This window comes from Glycine soja, chromosome 20, assembly GCF_004193775.1.
Source record: "Glycine soja cultivar W05 chromosome 20, ASM419377v2, whole genome shotgun sequence".
NCBI lineage: Eukaryota > Viridiplantae > Streptophyta > Magnoliopsida > Fabales > Fabaceae > Glycine > Glycine soja.
In genome coordinates, this window is record NC_041021.1 from 397,960 (window position 1) to 418,644 (window position 20,685).

The following is a 20,685-nucleotide window of genomic DNA, read 5'->3' on the forward strand; positions in this document are numbered from 1 at the left end:
ATGAATAGGGGTGAGTGTTTTAGGTTTTATCATCACATTATCTTATTATAAATTATAATACAACACAATACGCAAGTAAATATTATTCATTAATCTCTTTTCTTTGTATTCTCTCCATACATTCCTAAAATATCATAATTTCTACTTGACTTTGAAGTATATACTCCCTTCAGTCGTTACCCAATTAACTAATTCACAAGGATTGAGAAAATTAGGTATTTTAGGTAGTAACATTAAATTTTTCCTAAATTTACATGTTCTTTAAAAGTTACCCTTAACATTAATGAGACATACTTGTTTTCTTTTTTTTCAAATATTTTTATTGACTTCAATTCTATCAATCTCTCTAATAAGTAATATATTTATTGCTTTAATTTTTACTGGCAATGTATGTGAAGAGGTGAAGTAAAATTTCAAAAATTCTCTCTATAGTCTATACAAGGTTAGACACCAAAGAGCCTAAGACATTATTGCACCCCACCTACTATTTATTGAACTCAGAGAAATGACTAATAATTAAGGGTATTTTTGTAAAAAAATAATTAATGTAGCAGACATTGTAGATTAATTCTTATAAAAAAGGGCCAAACCAAACCTCTAATTTGGTTCTTATAAAATGAGAGTAATTGACTTGAGTGAAAGAGGTTAAGGATATGGAGATGATTGGTGCAGCCTCCATCAGAAAGAAAGCTATAACTGAACAGTATCCCCTCTCCCTGCAATGTAAACTATCAAATCTGTCATATAATATATTGTTTCCTGGAATTTTGCAGTCAAAAATAATTGCTAACTGCAAAGACCTAAGTGCTACTTCAAAGACAATATATGCTTCAAACTTGGCATACAGTATGGAGAAGGATGATATGTATGTATTATTTTTCATGCTGGTGGTTTTTGATTATTTTGTGTACTGTTTTTTTAATTTCGATATTGTCCAGGGAGTTTCTTTTCAAAAATTGTGGAGAAATTGTTGATATCCGCCTACATACAGATCATAACGGGCGGTTTAAAGGCCATGGACATGTTGAGTTTGCAACCACAGAAGCTGCACAAAAAGTAAGCTATATCATCTTGTGTAGCCTGTGCAAATCATTTTGGAACTGCCAAAATCATTTCAAAGATAGTTGTATCTTTGGAAGCAACAATTGCATATATTTATTTCATTGGTAAAGTTTTAACAAATTGGTTTATTGAAATATTTGGCATTCATCATATTTTCAATGAAATTTATTAAATTTAATAGCTGAAGCAAATTGCTACCCTGTAATTATTTGTGGTTGAGACTTTATTTCTGTTGATATTGCGAAATGCCTAAACCTGCATTTTTTACAGGCATGGCATAGTTCACGTTTGTTTATAGCCTTGTCTTTGGAATCCAATGTTGGATTGGCATCGTGAATGTGCATATATAAATATCTGGTTGATGTGTGAATATGATGCTGTTGTGGATGGGATGTGCATGGCCGTGAGGAAAAGAAGAAATTCCTCCTAATCTTTTTTTTTTAAAATTTGTTCAACCTTTGATTGTAAAGATCCTATTTGTATCATTGGTATGATCTTTTACAATATCTTTGGTGGAGATGACTTGCAAACATTTTGTTTGTTTGTATTATTATATAATGCATTTTGATGATATGGAATTAATAAGTATTGGCCAATAGTTCATGTAATTTTTTTTTTCAATTCATGTAATGGTATATTGTTTTAATTGGTTGATAGGTTACAACTAGTTTTTGTCATGTAGGGTCTCAAGAAATAAACACACTGAATTCTGAATAAATAATTGAAATAATCTGATTTGATTACAAAGATGAAAAACACAGGGTTTCCCCCTAGCAAGGATTTTCCTCCTACAAAACACTAGAAACAACAATTTTACACCTTAATTTCCTTCAACAATTTGACACCTTGATAAAAAATAATTTATACCAATCAGCTTATTAAATATGTTTTTATTTTTCTTGAAAGTATTTAGATTAATTTTTTTTTTTTTTGAAAAACACGGGTTTAAATTGGTTCTTTACACCGGTTTTGAACCAGTGTTCATCGGTTCTGAGAACACCCTATGTTTTAGAGTTAACGGAATGATCACCAGGCCGTTCCCGGTTGAACTGGCTGGTCCAGTTTTCAAAACTATGTGAATTAATTTAAAAGAACTGCATAATAACTGCCTAATTCAGAACATGGCCTATCAATGCCTCTTGACACAAAAGTATCCTCATCCTCAATTTCGTTTTTATATTTCCATTTCCTATTTTCATTTTCTTGTTCACATAATCATCTTGCCTTTTCGAGCCTTCTACTCTCGAGTACATCCTCGTGAAGAAATAAACACTGAATTTTTAACAAATAGAAATAGTCAGGTTTTTTGGCCATATTTGGGTACAAACATGAAGAAGAAACACAGGGTTTCCCTAACAAGGGGTTTCATCCTTCAAAACACTAGAAATAACAATCTGATACCTTAATTTTGTCACAATCTATGTAACACTATAATTGTGTGTGTGTGTGTATATATATATGTATATATAATGTATTGCCTTTTCTATGCCTCATCATGATCTGTGGGCTATGCTTGTTGAGCCCTTTTTCTATGTGAAGACATTTACCTGAAAATCAATTTTCTTTGGTAATCACAGGCTCTTGAATTGAATAATAAAGTATATCTGGGACGTCCTGTTGGAGTTTTTATTGCTAAAGGAAAGGGTGAATATACCTCCAATAGAAGGTAATGTACATATATAATGAAACTGTGCAATTGCTTGCCTCTGGTCACTGTTTGTTGACAAAAACTCCACTTACTAGCACTGGTGTAAATCTCTTACGGAACATGTTCATTTCGAATTGGAGGATAGTTTTATTTTTCCCATTCAATTTTTATTTTATTTTTAAATTTTAATTATGTACTCTTTTTGCTTAGGGTTCTTGGATAAGCTTTGCATAGATAGAAGAGAGAGTGAGTAGAGAGAAAGAAAGAGACACGTGAGAAAACTGTAATTGGACACCCTTCAATGTATAGTGATCCTCATATTTATATAACAAGGTTAAGAGAGTAGTGCATAAGAACACTTCCCCTCAAGCTGGAGCCTTAATATAGTTGAAACGACACTCTTTTTATTAATTTGTGTTGTGCAAATTACATTCTCTAATCATGCTGGGGACATTGACGGCGTCTCCCAACGGAAGTAACGAACGAGAGTGTAGAACGCCGGAACGGACCTGCTCTGATACCATCTTAAGATTAATGCACTTTTATAATTGTGCTACAAAGGACCTGCACTTTTGTGACAATTTTCCATAGGAGACATGAGGGCGAGCCCTGGTGCAGCGGTAAAGTTGTGCCTTGGTGACTTGTTGGTCATGGGTTCGAATCCGGAAACAGCCTCTTTGCATATGCAAGGGTAAGACTGCGTACAACATCCCTCCCCCATACCTTCGCATAGCGAAGAGCCTCTGGACAATGGGGTACGTAGTTTTTTTCCATAGGAGACATATCTCTCAATAGGGTGTTGAGTGCAAGTTCTCACCCCTTTTCCCTTAGCATTAGGAATATCAGTATCTATTGTATTTATATCAATAGGTTCAAGATTAGGAAGAATATTACCTGTGGGAACTTCATTTCCTAGAGCCTGGTTGGATTCATGGTTTTGCATTTGAGTTGTGCTTGACTCTACATCCTTCCTCCTTTTTCTCTTATAAACCTTCCAGTTATCTTCTTGTGTTTCTTGGCCATGGTTCTGTTGAGATGTAGTTGAAACTTTAACTACATCCTGTTTAGTTTCTGCTGCAGGTTCTGTCACAACCTTTGCTGTCCTTTCAGCTAGTTTAGGTAAAGGTTCGGCTGTTTGAGTGTTATGGTTCTGGTCTGGTAAGGTTTGTGCAAAAGTAGGTGCAGGTTTGGTTATCTCAAGAGCCAAAGGTTGGTATTCTGAGTTTTCAGGTGGATAGGTGTTTGGTTGTTCCCCCTGAATGCCAACTTTGGATTGGGGTAATAGGGCTGATTTTCAAAGAAGGTCACATTCATAATGTGGTAAAAAAATTTAGTATGGGAAGAGTAACACCTGTATCCTTTTTGATGAGGAGAGTAACCAAGAAATATGCATTTGATGGATTTGGGGACAAAAGCTGAACATCCAAAGATTTTTAATGGAATGGAAGAAAATATTTTGCTGGTTGGGAAGAAGGTTTGAAGTGTGGAGAAGGGGGTCTTAAAGTCAAGGATACGAGAAGACATTCTATTTATGAGGTAAGTTGCTCAAAGGACAGCTTCTCCCCAAAATTGTTTTGGAACATTGGAGGCTAGCATGATTGATCTAGTCACTTCCAAAAGGTGTGTATTCTTCCATTCTGCAATGCCATTCTGTTGGGGGGTGTCCACACAAGAACTTAGGTGAACAATTCCAACCTTTTGAAGATAGGAATTTAGAGCAAGGTTGTAATACTCACAACCATTGTCAGTTCTGAGTACCTAAATCCGGCTTTGAAATTTTGTTTGCACCATATTGTGAAAGTTTTCAATTATCCTGCCTACTTCTGATTTTTTCTTCATTTGAAACACCCAAGTGACGCGTGTGTGATCATCAATAAAGGTGACAAACCATCTTGAGCCAGTAATGTTGTGAACTCGTGATGGTCCCCATACATCACTATGAATTAGTGAGAAAGGTTTGGATGGTTGATAGTGTTGGGGTGGGTAATGGCTGCGTGTATGTTTAGACAATTGGCAGATTTCACACTAAATGTGTTTCTTGTTTTTATTGAATAATGAGGGAAACATCTTTTCCAAGCACATGAAATTTGGGTGGCCTAATCTATGGTGACACAACATGACAAAATTATCACTACTTGGAACTGCTGCTGTTACATAAGAATGGTTCTTGAGTTCTTCTCCTGGTTTTTTCAACTTGAATCTGTAAATGATACATGGGAGGTACATATAGAATGCACAAGATAGAAATAAGAGCAATAATCTAGCCTAGAAATCAGGAGAATTGATCTCCCTATAAATGCAAATTCTAAATATGATAAAGACAGAAATGACAGCTAATAATTATGTACATAAGATCCTAACGAGCTGTACAAACAGAATCTGCTGTTGATTCTGCATTGATTTTCAACATACATTATATATCCTCTATACGAGAAATAACAAGACATATATATATATATATAAACTTTACAATAGATAACAAAACACTTTTTCTTACCAATAAGAACATGTGGGCTGAGCTCATATAAAAAAAAAAAAACTTCATACCCCATTGCCCAGAGGCTCTTCGCTATGCGAAGGTATGGGGGAGGGATATTGTACGCAGCCTTACCCTTGCAGAGGCAAAGAGACTGTTTCCGGATTCGAACCCATGACCAACAAGTCACCAAGGCACAACTTTACCGCTGCACCAGGGCCGAGCTCATATACTCAAGACTAAATCTTATTGACTTCTAAGATAATAAGTTATAACTCTCAACACTTTGAAAAACAAGTGGTTTAGTGAGATAGTTATCTATTTTTTATATTTTCATCATAAACTGCGTTTTCTAGCTTTATATGAAATAGACAAACATTTTTTTTCTGGAAAGCTTATCTTATTATTATAGAGTTTTAAATATTTTCTTAATTAGAAAGTTTACTCATTCGGTCCCTATATTTGCACAAACCTTACCTTTTAGATCTTACACTTAGAAATCATTCTTTTTAGTCCCTCTACTTATTTTGCGTCATTTCTATATCTTCCATTAATATATTCTCATTGCTGTTTCCTTGTTAATATTTTTAGCAACTGGAGCAAGTCATTCCACCAGAGTGAACAAACTAAGCCCATCAAAAGTACAGAGAGTTCAGAGTACTGTGAGGAAGAGGTTGAGGGAAAAGCCTCCAATAGTTATTGGGAAAGTGTAAGCATTTCATTATGCATTTGCTTATATGAATTATTGGAGTATATAGTTGTCTTGTGTGAAATGCTTAGGGATGTGGAGATGGTTGGTGCTTCCTCCATTCTGTGAGGGGTTTGGATCGAATGTGAATTATAGTTCAAGATGTGGGTGGTGGATAGCCTTAAACATTTCTATATGGCAGCATAGGAATCAATTGATTTTCCAAGGAAAACATTTTGATCCCTATAAAGTCATGGATCATGCTATTTACTTAGCTTGGTCATGGTTAAAGGCTTATGATAAGGATTTCAGCATTAATTTCCTTCACTGGTCTTCTAATATATCTACTTTTGTTGATTAGATGGGTTTGGGTCTGAATTTTTATGTTGAGTTTGTGTGTTGTTTTGGAGGGTAGCACTCTGGTGCCTTGTAATTCTGCTCTTTGGTACCTCTGGTACTGGCTTACCTATTAATGATATATATATATATTTGCAGCCTTCCAAAAAAAAAAAAGATCAAATCAGTTATATTCTATGTTATTTCCTGGAATTTTGCAGTCTAAAAGGGTAGCTACTCTGAAAGAACAAAATGCTCCACCAAAGACAATATATGTCAGAAACTTGTCATACAGAGTGGAACAGGCTGATATGTATGTAATATTTTTCATGCAATTACTTGTTGATTATTTTCTGTACATTTTTTTATAATTTCAAAAAATTTCAGGGAAAATCTTTTCAAAGAATGTGGAAAAATTGTTGATGTTCGTCTACATCGGAATCACAATGGTAGGTTAAATGGCTTTGGACAAGTTGAGTTTGCAACAGCAGAAGCTGCGAAAAAAGTAAGTTGCTTTTGTGACTTTATTTAGTCTGCATATGTTAGAATTGTCAAAATCTTTTTTTCTTTTATCAACAAAAATATGTATAAATATTATTAATAATGAGTAATAGTTGTTAGCAGTACCAGAGGTCTATTTTCCGTACATACTACCACGCTATTACAATCACTGTTCCGGTTTGGGATTCTAATAAATTTTGAATGCAGTATATATGAGAGTGCCAAAACACTGATGAAAAGCATGATATATTCCACCCACAAAAGACCTTATCCCCCTCCGCACAAAAGCCCAGCTTTAATATTGCTGGTCCATACATGATAAGGTATTTCAAAATCCTTTTTCGTTGTTTTTCAGCCACAACCAACAAAAGAAAATTGCCTCCTCCATCACTTTCTGACCATCAAATTCTTCATTGGAGAAAATCAACCTGTTCCTATGGTGCCATATACGCCATATCAAAGCTACCTACATTCTGAAACACACCTTCCATATACTGCTGTAAGAAGTGTTCCTTTGGTGTTTGTGGCAATACTGTAGACACTCCTAGCCATGAGAGACACTCACACCACATTGGTTTGAGGCGCTGATATTTATCCATCATACAGATTCCATCACCAGGCCAACCATCCTCCTAAAATCTTACATTAGAACCATAGGAACAGGTTCCATTTTATATTCTCATTAAACCATCTTCCCTCCACATTAGAACCACCCATAATGCTTTTAGATCACGCCACCATATGGATTCTTTGTTCTTCTCCTCTCACTTGCTAGATTCCTCCATCCATCATATTTCGACTCCAGTATTTTCCCCACATAACTTACCTTCGTGGTGGAATAAATTCCACCGCCACGTTCCTAGTAAAGCACAATTAAACTTTATCAATTCTCGAACGCCCAGTCCTCCCCTCTCCTTGGGAAGACAGATTGTCTCCCAACTGATCCATGGGATCTTCTTATGCTCCGCATTGCCACCCCAAAGAAACCTTCGCTGCAAACCCTCCAGCTTTAACACCACCTTCTTGGGAACCCTGAAAAAAGAAAAATAGAAGATAGGAATTGAGTTCAGGATTGATTTTATCAAAGTCACCCTTCCCCCAAAAGAGAGATATCTCTGTCTCCACTTATTCAATCTCTTTTCACACTTCACAATGATAGGGTCCCATGTTTTGCTCCACCTTGGGTTAGTCCCGATGGGGATCCCTAAGTAAGAAAAGGGCAACAACAGCAATCTGTCTGCAGCATTTTTCACCCATTCCTCAGACACTCCAAAGGCCCCAAAGCAGCTCTTGGCAAAGTTGATCTTCAGATCTGAAACTAGCTCAAAGCTCCATAGCATAGTCTTGATGGCAGCCACATTAAACATGGAGGTGTCACAAGAAAAGATAGTATTGTCTGCGTATTGCAGAATACTGACTTCAACTTACTCGCTTCCCACCTCAAAAGTGTCATACAAGTTCTTCTTCTGAGCCTCCCTCAGTCACAATGTTAAACAGGAATGGGGCTAATGGATCCCCCTGCCTGAGACCTCTTTGGGGGAGTTGTGGGGCTCTCATTTACCAACACCGAGATTGTAAAAGACTTCAAGCATCCCACGATCCAGCGCACCCACTTATCACAGAAGCACATCCTCTTCATCATGTAAAGCAGGAAATTCAAGCATACTGAATCGTATGCCTTTTCGTAGTCCACTTTAAAAACTAAGCATTTCTTTTTGTTTCTCCTCGCCTCGTCAACAACCTCATAAGCAACAACAGCACTGTGCAGCAAGTGCCTTCTTTCTATAAAAGTGCTCTGACACTCATCAAGGATGTCCGACAATACTCTTTTTAGTCTCCTTGACAGAATCTTGGCCACAATCTTATAATACACCCGACCAAAGAGATAGGCTTGTACTCATTAAGGGGCTGCTGCTGGATATGGAGAATAAAGATGATATGATGGCAGCAGAGAAGGGAATTAAAACTCATCAATTATGATCATTCTTTCCTATAATTCTAGAGGTTTGGGGAGGGGAATTAAGTGGGCTGCTGTTAGAAGGCTCATTGTAAAGCACAAAGTGGATCTTGTCTGCCTACAAGAAACCAAGAGGGAGAACTTTAATAAAAGTATTTGCCAGGCCATTTGGGGAGACTCCACTGGTCATTGGGATTATGTTCCATCTGTGCAGGCTGCTGGTGGCCTATTATGTATGTGGAATAACTCCACCTTTGAGGTAGAAAGGAAGGAAAAAGGTAGAAGCTTCTTAATGCTTGAAGGCAGATGCTGTAGTAATAATCAGAAGTTGATGATTGTCAATGTTTATGCTCCCTGTGATCTGGTTGGGAAGAAAGCTTTATGGGATGAGCTGAGGCAGCTGAAGGCCTCTAATCCTAGTGGAATGTGGTGTTTCCTTGGGGACTTCAATAGCATTAGAAGTTCACAGGAAAGAATCAGCTTATCTCAAAGAAGGGCAGATCCATATGACATTTCAGCCTTTAATCAGTGGATTGCTGATATGGAGCTTCAGGAAATTAAATGTTCTGGGAATAGTTTTACTTGGATCAGGCCTAATGGCTGTGTGAAAAGCAGGCTTGATAGATTCTTGGTCTCACAGAATTGGCTATCTCTTTGGCCTGAGAGCTGCCAAACTGTCCTTCAAAGGAACCTCTCTGATCATTGTCCATCTATATTGCAAACTAGCATGGTGGACTGGGGCCCAAAGCCCTTTAGGGTGTTTGACTGGTGGCTGCAGCAAAAGGGGTACCAAAAAATGGTGAGGGAGGCCTGGTAAAAGGATCAGCAGGGGGGTTGGGGGGGCATTGTCCTTAAAAATAAGTTGAAAAACTTAAAAACTGTTATAAAACAGTGGAGCAAAGCAGAGGGGAATATTAATCCTAAGAAGATCCTTAATATTCAGCAGAAGCTAAATGAAGTGGAGGATCTAGCTGCTCATCGAAATCTGTCTGATCAAGAGATTAAGGACAGAATTTCACTTCAGCAGGAGTTATGGAATGCCTCAAATGCTTTTGAATCTTTAATGAGACAAAAATCTAGGGCCAGATGGCTGGAGGGGGACTACAACACTGCTTACTTTCACAAATACATGAACTTCAGGAGAGCTTATAATAATATCCCAGGTATTTCTATAAATGGAGAGTGGATCCAGCAACCTGATGCAGTGAAAAATGAAGCTGCCAACTTCTTCCATAATAGATTCACTGAGCAGATGCATTCTAGACCTACCTTGGATGGAGTTCACTTCAAATCTATTTCTCAGAGGCAAAGAGAACAGCTGATTGCCCCATTCTCTGACCAAGAGATCAAAGAAGCAGTGTGGAGTTGTGGAGGGGATAAGTGTCCTGGGCCTGATGGCCTTAACTTCAATTTTATTAAGGAATTCTGGGATGTGCTGAATCCAGAGTTTAGAAGATTCGTGGATGAGTTCTATGCTCATGGAAGCTTTCCTAGAGGCACCAATGCTTCCTTTGTGGCTCTAATTCCCAAAATGACTCATCCACAGTCCCTAAATGATTACAGACCCATATCCTTGATAGGCTGCATGTATAAAGTGATAGCTAAGCTATTATCTAATAGATTAAGGTCTGTTATGGATGATCTCATTGATGAAAGACAGTCAGCTTTCATTAAAGGAAGACATATCCTTCATGGTATCTTGATTCTTAATGAGGTGGTGGAGGAAGCAATGAGAAGCAAGAAGCCAGTAATGATTTTCAAGGTGGATTTTGAAAAGGCCTATGACTCAGTGTCTTGGTCCTTCTTGGATTATATGTTGATTAGATTGGGTTTCTGCCAAAAATGGAGAAGATGGATATCAGCTTGCCTCCATTCAGCAACCATATCAGTTTTGATTAATGGTAGCCCATCTAAGGAGTTCAACCCCTCAAGAGGTTTGAGGCAAGGAGATCCTTTAGCCCCCTTGCTCTTCAACATAATTGGGGAAGGACTCATTGGTATGATGAGGGAAGCAGTTCACAAAAATCTCTATAGAAGCTTTCTAGTTGAAAAGAAGAAGGAACCTATTAATATACTGCAGTATGCTGATGATACTGTTTTTGTGGGTGAGGTTGATTGGCAGAATGTTCATGCTGTAAAGGCCCTACTTAGAGGCTTTGAATTGGCTTCTGGCTTGAAGATTAACTTTGCTAAAAGTCAATTCGGGATCATTGGAGGTGGAGCTAACTGGGGTTTGGAAGTAGCTAATAACCTGAACTGTAGACAAATGAACTACCCCTTTCACTATTTAGGCATTCCTATTGGTGCCAATCCTTCCAGTCTGCTGGTTTGGGAGCCTCTCATTACTAAATTCAAAGCAAAATTATCCAAATGGGCCCAGAAAGATATATCCATGGGGGAAGGTCACACTTATCAATTCTGTTCTCAATGCTCTTCCAATCTATCTTCTTTCCTTTTTCAGGATTCCCCAAAGGATAGTCCAGAAATTAATATCCTTACAAAGGAAATTTCTGTGGGGAGGAGACAATACTCATAATAAAATTCCTTGGGTGAAATGGGCTGATATTTGTCTGCCCAAGAATGAGGGGGGATTGGGAATAAAGGATATTTCGAAATTCAATGTAGCCTTGATGGGTAGATGGATATGGGCTTTTGCATCTGGTCAGCAGCAGCTTTGGGTAAGAGTTCTAATCTCTAAATATGGTGGATGGCCTGAGTTCCAGCATGATACAGATAAGAGGGGATTTTCTCATTGGTGGAGGGACCTTAGAAAGCTATTTCACCAGTCAGATCACAATATCTTCAAGCACCACTTGAGTTGGAAGGTTGGATGTGGGAAAAGAATCAAATTCTGGACAGACAAGTGGCTAGGGGAAGATTATACCCTTGAGCAGAAATATAATCAGCTTTTTCTGATTAGTAGGCAGCAAAATTCTCTCATCTCAAATATGGGTGAATTTAATCATCATAGCTGGGAATGGAACCTTAGATGGAGGAGGAACTTATTTGATCATGAAAGTGATTTAGCTGTGCAGTTTATGGAAGAAATCTGTTCTGTCCCTATACAGCGACATATCAAAGACTCTATGTTGTGGTTGGCTGAACCCCATGGCCAATATACTATTAAATCAGCTTATAGCTTGTGCATTAACCCCAGTACAACAAGTGCAGATGAGAACATCTATAAGACAATTTGGAAGCTGAAAATCCCCCCTCGGGCAGTGGTGTTCTGTTGGAGGCTTCTTAAAAATAGACTTCCCACCAAGGCCAATCTTCTGAGAAGAAATATCAGTATGCAGGAAGACATCTGCCCCTTGTGTGGAAGCGTTCAGGAGGATGTGGGTCACTTATTTTTCAATTGTACCTTGACTAGAGGTTTGTGGTGGGAAGCCATGAGTTGGATCCGGGTCGTAGGTCCCCTTCCAATCACACCTAAGTGCCATTTCATTCAATTTTGTGAAGGATTTGGGGAACCTATGAATCATAATACAAGGTGTGGGTGGTGGATTGCCTTAACTAGCTCTATATGGCAACATAGGAACCAACTGATCTTCCAAGGAAAACCTTTTGATCCCTATAAAGTCATGGACCATGCTATCTTTTTAGTTTGGTCCTGGCTGAAGGCTAAAGAAAAAGATTTCACCTGTAGTCTCAATCATTGGTCTTCCAATATATCGAATTCCTTTGGTTAGGTTGACTGGGTTTTCTTGCTTTTGTATTTAGGATGGGTGGTTTTTGGAGGGCAGCACTTATGTGCTTTGTAATCTCTTTTCCGGTACCACTGGTACTGGTATACTATTATTAATATAAATATATATTTTTTGCCTTCCAAAAAAAAAAACATCTTATGATGTTGTTTCCAATTGACTAGCAAGTGGTAATACCTAGAGTTGCAATCACCCTCCTTCAACCATCTAACCCTTGCCTTCTGTCTTAGGATAGATTCTTTAGTGTGCGCGCCTCCCAAGGATCACCTGTAATTTCCTTCTCAGCTGCACTTCACCACTCAGAGGGCTGCTGTCCCCCTTCACTTGAAGCACGTTCGGCTTTTCCTCACTGATGTAGAATTTTTGCTGGACATCCCCAAACTGGTCTTTGTTCTACTCCTTCAATTGTTGTCTAAGCCTCTTCAGCTTTTCCTTCAATACATATCCCCCCCTAACCGTGGACTGAACACCCTTCCCAAGCTTCTTTGACAAATTTCTTAAAAGATGTATGTTGGAACCAGCAATCTAAGGCCCTGGCTTTGGACCCCAGTCCGCGTAAGAAATCTTAAGCAAAATGGGGCAATGATCCGAGAAATTGCTGTCCAGGATAACTTGTGTACTCCTTGCCATTTTAGAAGCCATTCCGGAGATACCATGATTTTGTCCAGCCTGCTTTTTGCTAACCTATTTGGCCTATACCATGTATATTTGCGCCCCACACATGGCACGTCCTCAATATCCATGACAGCAATCCAGTCATTGAACTCCTTCATAGCTCTTCCTCCTTACTTTTTGCTAACCCATTCGGGTACCATGCATATTTGCGCCCCACACATGGCACGTCCTCAATATCCATGACAACAATCCAGCCATTGAACTCTTTCATAGCTCCTCTTCCGTACTCCCTCTGACTTAGCCCCACTCTTTCTGATGGTCTTCTTATATTGTTGAAGTCCACTACAACACACCACATTGCAACTTGACTTGCTTCTTTAATCTGCTTAACTTCTTCCCATAGATTTCTTTTCAGCACTACATCGCATGGTGAATAAATATTGGCAATGGTAATTCTTTCGCCATCACACCTCCACACTCCCTCCAATACAACATATCCAGTACCAATGATCTTCCTTTCAACAGAGAAAGTTGATTCGTTCCACAAGAACAGCACACCTATTGATTGCTGGACTCTCTGCCCAGCATACTTCTGAATCCCCCCCCCCCCCCGCACAACGCTTGACATACCCACTTTTTTTTTTATTAGCAAAAATAAATATATATATATATATATAGATAACTGAGTACTAGAGGTACTAAATTACAAATGTTTTGTTTCGAGATTAGACTAAATGGAGTCTAATTAGGAACCACAGCCAAGCCACACCATATTAGTGAAAGAATCTGCTAATCAAAAGTTCTATTCTGAACTAGTACACTATCCCTTCTCTAAGGTTACTAGACCATTGGTTAAAATGCAAAGAGAAATCCTTCTCCAAATGCCTCAGCCATGTCCACAACAAGAAAGCTGCCTCATCAATCAATTTGTTGCTGTCAAATGTTTCGTTGAAGAATATCAACTTATGCCGTTGCTGCCATATAGTCCAAGTCACTACCACCCACCAACATTTCCACCTAGTAGCCCTGCTCCCATCATTCAATATATCTCCATGGTGTAGAAAATGTTGTCTTGGATCTTTTGGGAAAGCTGCAGACTTGTTCACCCAGGATAATGATTCCCACCAAATAGGAATGACTCTATTGCAATGGAAGAACAAATGTCCTGCTTCCTCTTCCGCACTGCTGCAAAATGGGCTGCTCCTATCCTGTTACATTTAGAGAGAGATAGAGAACTGATAGAAATCATAATTGTGTTTTCATTATTGATTTGATGATTACAACAAAGGTCTATATATAGAGCAGAGTTCACAATGAGGCCTAACTCTGACTCTAACAATTACTAACTGATTCTGTTAGTAACTAACAGAATCACAGCATACTAACTAACTAAGAAGAGATAGCTAATAGTAACCACAAATAGTTTTTACAACTAACTGAAAACTAACTGAATTTAAGACTTCTCTCTAACACTCCCCCCACAAGCTCAGCAGTACTAAGTACTCTGAGTTTGGAGCGGAAGTTGTAGAACAAATGCTTGCTGAGTGATTTGGTGAGTATGTCAGCAACTTGGAGTTGTGCAGGAATGTAGGAAACAACCAAAGACTTGTTCAGAACCTTTTCCCTCACAAAAAAAATGTCTAATTCCATGTGTTTCGTTCTGGAGTGAAGCACAGGGTTGTGACTAATAGCAACAGCACTTTGGTTGTCACAATAGATAACTGGAGGAGGGATGGGAACTTTGAGCTCATGGAGAAGAGACTGGAGCCATAGAACTTCAGATGCAGCATGTGCTAGGCTCCTGTATTCGGCCTCTGCACTAGATTTAGCAACCAGAGTTTGCTTTTTAGACCACCAGGACACAAGATTAGGACCAAAAAAGATACAAGCACCTGAAGTGGACCGCCTATCATCAATATCAGAGGCCCAATCTGCATCACAAAGCATTAATGCTGAGAGGGGCACTGGTGGTGGCAGGCAGAAGGGTGAGACCATGATCAATGGAGCCCTTTAAGTATCTTAAGATCCTTTTGACTGCACTCCAATGAGAGACCAGTGGCTGAGCGAAAAACTGACACACCTTGCTGACTGAGTATCCAAGTTCAGGTCTGGTAATTGTAGCATACTGCAGGGCTCCTACAATGCTTCTGTACAGAGTGGGGTTGTCAAAGGGGTCAGCACCAGTTTTGGACAACTTAAGATTTGCAGGTAAAGGAGTGGAAATGGGAGTGGAGTTAGGATCAATGGTGGAGGAAGCTGTGGAGGGTAAGGTTGGAGTTGGAGAGGCAGAGGCACTGATGTATGGTGAAGATGTGTGGCTGGGAAAGGTAGTTGGTGTGTGAGGAGTAGGTGTGTGAGGAGTAGGTTGGTTGTTTGGTGTGTGAGGAGTTTGTTGGGGAATATGGTTGACAACTCCAAGGGGAGCTGCTGATGTGACTGTTTGGTTAGGAGAGCAGGTGGTAGGTGGAGTGATTTGATAAGGGAAGTGCTTCTCATTAAACAACACATCCTTGGAGATATAGATGCGGCCAGACTTATAGTCAAGACACTTGTAACCCCTGTGAGAAGTAGAATAGCCCAGAAAGATGCATTCTTTTGACCTGTATTGGAACTTAGGATTGTTGTAAGGGGTTAGAAGAGGATAACAAGCACAACCAAAGGCTCTGAGGAAGTTATAATCAGGAACATTATTGAATAGAACTTTGAGGGGAATGCAATGATTATGAGATGCAGGGAGTCTGTTTATGATGTACATAGCAGTATGAAAAGCATGGTCCCAGTAATGATAAGGGAGAGAGGAGTGGGAGAGTAAGGAGAGGCCCATCTCCACAATGTGCCTATGCTTTCTTTCGACCACACCATTCTGATGGTGGGTGTGAGGGCAGATAATGCGATGAATGATTCCTAACTGACTGAGATATGATGTAAAACTTCTGAATTCACCCCCCCCCCCCCCCCCAGTCAGATTGAATGGCTTTTATCTTAGTGTTAAGCTGTAATTCAGCTAATGCTTTGAATTGTTTGAAAATAGTAAGTGTTTCTGATTTGTCATGAAGAAAATAGACCCAAATATATTTGCTAAAAGCATCAATGAATGAGATGTAGTATTTGTAGCCCATAGAGGACTGCATGGGGGCTGGACCCCATAAATCACAATAAATTAGCTTAAGAGGAGAATTATAAGTGCTTTGAGACAGTTGGGAAGGCAATCTGTGTGACTTGCCCAGACAACAAGAGATACAAAAATCAGTTTTGTTTTTATTGAATGTAGGCATATTACATGATTTCAAGACATTATTCATAGTGTCTAGATTTGTATGGCCTAGCCTGTGATGCCATTGAAAATACAAGTCATTGTGACTAGTTACAATAGAATGAACAGAATGGTGTCTAGAAGAAAGACTAGAAGTAGTTGATGACTGAGAGTGAATGGGATAAAGTCCAGCCTTGTCCAATTTTCCTTGAAGCAAGATTTGATCATTGTCCTGAGATTTCATGACAAAGTGAGATGGATGAAATTGAATGTATGCATTATTATCAGATGCAAATTTTGAAACATTGATCAGATTTTTGTTGATGCTAGGAACATGCAAAACATTATTTAAATGCAATGTATGATGAGGATGAGAAGGTGAAGGAAAAGCATAAGAGGGAATTCCAGTGACACGCAAACCTTGACCATTGCCAAGGAATATGTGCTCAAGGTGAGAAGGAGGAGGAGCAGAGCCTGGAGGAGGTTGCATGAGAGTAACATGCTGAGTAGCAGCTGTGTCAAGATTGTTGTTCATGGTAGGGTGCATGGCATAACCTGTGAAATTGGTCTGAGGTGCATATCCAGTGAAGTTGGCCTGAGGTGCTGCTTGCTGCCACTGAGGGTTGCTTTGAGCCCAATTGTTGTTATTTGGTGTAGTGTTCCTTACATACTAATAAGGGTTGCCATGAACATAAGGTTGATTGCTTCCATAAGCAGCATTAAACCTGTGATAACAGTAGGAAGCATCATGGCCTGTGCGATGACAAACTTGACACTGAACAGTGGAACGACCCCCACGACCACCACGATTGCCACGGCCATTTCTTCCTCCACGGCCTCTAGATTGATTGTTCTTGAAATTGTTGTTTTGAGAGTCGTAATTGCCTGAATTTGAGTTCCCAGTTGTCCAATTGGCTTGAGGAGCAATCTGGGTTTCTGTCGCAGAATTAGGGTTCACAGAATTAGGGGTTTTTGAATTTGGCTGAGATTGAGTAAAATTGAGGGATGCAGCTTCTTCAGTGATACGCGCCTTGTCCAATCGCTGCTCATGAGCCAGAAGAAGGGCCCTAATTTCCTCTAAATCGAACCATTCGATCTTTGAGTTGATTAGGGTTACGAGACTTTCAAATTCATTAGGAAGACCTTCAAGAATCACATCAAGTTGATCTTGAAGGGAAACAGACTCACCAAATGTCAACGAATCTGAAATGTGTTTGATTTTTGCCAAGAATTCAGAAATTGAAGATGATCCTTTCTTCGTGGTGCGTAGCTGAGTTCGCAATTGTCGCGCCTGAGCCTTGGTTTTCGATTGAAAGGATTGATGGATATTTTCCCAGAGTTGGAATGTGTGCTTGCAACCAATGACAAAAGGAAGAATGGCAGGGGAAAGAGATGATTGCAGCCATGCTAAGAGGAGCTGGTCCTGTAATTCCCAGTTGCTGAAAGCTGGGTTTTCAATATTGGCAAGGCGATCGTGTTCCGAAGCGTATTGAGGAGGTATCTCAGGAGTGACACAGAAACGATGAAGGCGATGAGCCCTTAGGACTGGTTCAATCTGTTGCAGCCATACAAGATAGTTTGTTGCATCTAATTTGACATAAATCTTGTAGTTGAAAGAAGATAGAGGTGTGATTGTTGTGTTGGGTGTCGCCTAGATTGGTGGTGTACGAGGTGTGTGAGATTGGGAATCCATTGAAGAAGGGAAGATTCAGAGGAAAGAGGAAAGAGGAAAGAAAGGAGGATCTTGCCACGCTTGTGGAAGAAGGCTCTTGATACCATGTTACATTTAGAGAGAGATAGAGAACTGATAGAAATCATAATTGTGTTTTCATTATTGATTTGATGATTACAACAAAGGTCTATATATAGAGCAGAGTTCACAATGAGGCCTAACTCTGACTCTAACAATTACTAACTGATTCTGTTAGTAACTAACAGAATCACAGCATACTAACTAACTAAGAAGAGATAGCTAATAGTAACCACAAACAGTTTTTACAACTAACTGAAAACTAACTGAATTTAAGACTTCTCTCTAACATATCCAATATCTCTATTTGTCTCCTGTGTAAGTTTAGTCTAGTAGGCAGTCTGTCTTTAAGTAGCCTCCATGCAAATACTGCAAATTTGATTGGTATCTTCAGCTTCCATAGCTCCTCAAAAGCCCTATCGTGGATCCCATCAACTACAGCCCCCCTCATTACATTGTATGCAGTTTGCGCCGTGTATCTCCCACTTGGATCTGCCTTCCACACCCACACATCTCTTCTATTTGTTTGAATAGCCGACCTTTCGACATCTTTTAGGAAATTGACAGCCATTGGTATCTCATTATCAAACAATGGCCTTCTCCAAGATAAATTCCACTCCCACTCCCCATCCTTGTAACCTCCCATCTGCTGTATTAATTGGTTTTGTTGACCCGAGATTAGGAACAATCTAGGATATTTAACTACCAATGAAACCTCACCATCTATCCACTTATCCTCCCAAAATTTGAACCTATCTCCACACCCAACCCTCCATTGTATACCTTTTTTGACCTCCTCCCCTTGTTGTGTTGTTTGGATCATCATCTTGACATACCCACTTATCCACCCTATCTCGCTTAGTTTCCTGAATACATAACAGATCTACCTTCTCCTTTACCACAATCCTGCACACAACACTCCACTTAACCCCGCCTCCCAAATATTATAAGTTATAATCTTCATTAATCACCAATACTTCTTCCCAACCTTTCCACCACTCCTTTGTTTTTTCCTTATAAGATAGCAATCTTAGACACCATTTTTGCTTCCTCTGCTTCATAACTGACCCCCATATCTTTTGCCATATTCCAAATGTTTGTTGCTTCCTTCAAGGTCTCACATGAAACAGAATTCAAAACCTGTTTCATTGTATGACCAGCATCCTTTTTTCTGTTATTACTGTCCCACGAGGCCACCTATTTAAGCCCACTCCCACCTTTCATTAAAATAGGTGATCCATTCTCTTTTGATGCAGCTGTGCCTTCAAAATTGGCACCAACAATACAGAATTAGGCCCAAATCTGGTATCCTCTTAATAGGACTCTCATTGTCTGCTGACACAACATATGCTGGCCCTACTAATCCACCAACTTCTGATTGATTTCTCTCTCCCCTTTTGTCGTCATCTACATTGCTGTTAGACACATGCAGCTCCAGCTCCTGGTTCGCCTGCCTTCTCCTTTTCTGCTTCTCCTTGTGCAGTCTTTGTGGGCCCACCTGGCACAGAGTTTTGAACCATTGTGTCTTGGTTGACCAAGGTCAATGTGACCGTTGTGGGAACCTTTTCCGTCTTGCTGCCCCACCTACCACCTTTTGTTGAGTTTCCCCCACCACTTCCGCCACTGACCTTGACCCCGACCAGCTGACGTTCTCCGTAGAACTGAGAAAACACCGACGCTACCTCCATACCAAGGTCACTCTCACCGGACGAAATTCTCCTCCACAATTTTGATGATAAAATCGGCGCCATCAGTTTTCGCCGTCACGGAATGGTTAATCAGTGGTGATCATGCTGTTTTAACAAGAACTCTAGCGCAGTCAATTCTATGCAAGTTCTCGACGTCATCGTCGACATCTATAACATCGTCCATGCTCCCTACTATCTTCTTGATGTTCTGAGAATCCCAAGCATGGAGAGGGATACCCCCAACACAACACCCAAACCAACCTGCAACCTGTTTTCAACTCCGGAATCCACTTCATAAGTGAATGGAACATAGATAGCCCGCTTACAACACCCTCTTTGCAGAGCTCCTTGATTATGTCTTCACCAATCCCCGTGATCAGAACCATATCTCCTCCAAGGTATTTCAAGTCCACCTCCTCCGCACTGTCCCAGCCGAATACCTCACTCAGATTGTCAAAAAGTCTGTCGGGTTCCTCAGATACTCAACCTAAGCTTTTTCCAACCATGCTTTGGTTTCCATTGGCACTGATAGTACGATGGAAGAATGCGATAAATGAAATCCCCTGTTTGACTCTGCCCTGTGGTGCTGGTTATGCCTAGATAGCCATCTCTTCTCCGCGCCATTGCTTCTATTTCCAAGCATCACCACCTTCACGTTTGATCCTGCCTCTCTATTGCTGGTTTGTTTATCCTTCTCGCTACCAAAAACTGCCATTGACGATGTTCCAGTGTCCTTCCATGCCACAGTCTTCCGCCCACACCTATGTCAGGTTGCGTGCATACCTCCTTTGCTATACCTTTGTCCTTCATGATCATTTCCACCCTTGCAACGTCGTCTTCTTTTTCAGCCACCCTTAGGTCTCTTCCATGTTTTGGCACATTCACGTGCAGCTTCAGGCCTTCGAGAACAATATTGTCCAGTTGTTGTTCGAGATACTGGACGTTTGAAACACCTTTGAACCTGATGAAGCCATATCTCCGGCCACTTCTATTTCTGTTTCTCG

The 20,685-nt window shown here is 39.8% G+C and overlaps 1 protein-coding gene across 23 annotated transcripts in view; it reads left to right on the forward strand.

Moving 5' to 3' along the window:
- The window catches only part of LOC114403614 (protein gar2-like), a 51,393-nt gene that overhangs the window by 25,849 nt on the left and 4,859 nt on the right, over positions 1 to 20,685 (forward strand). For all 23 annotated transcript variants that reach the window (XM_028366671.1, XM_028366661.1, XM_028366669.1 and 20 more), the window contains 6 exons: positions 774 to 865; positions 939 to 1,056; positions 2,640 to 2,728; positions 5,778 to 5,895; positions 6,432 to 6,523; positions 6,598 to 6,715. In XM_028366671.1, the coding sequence (XP_028222472.1) occupies positions 774 to 865; positions 939 to 1,056; positions 2,640 to 2,728; positions 5,778 to 5,895; positions 6,432 to 6,523; positions 6,598 to 6,715 (627 nt within the window). The remainder of the gene's footprint in view (positions 1 to 773; positions 866 to 938; positions 1,057 to 2,639; positions 2,729 to 5,777; positions 5,896 to 6,431; positions 6,524 to 6,597; positions 6,716 to 20,685) is intronic.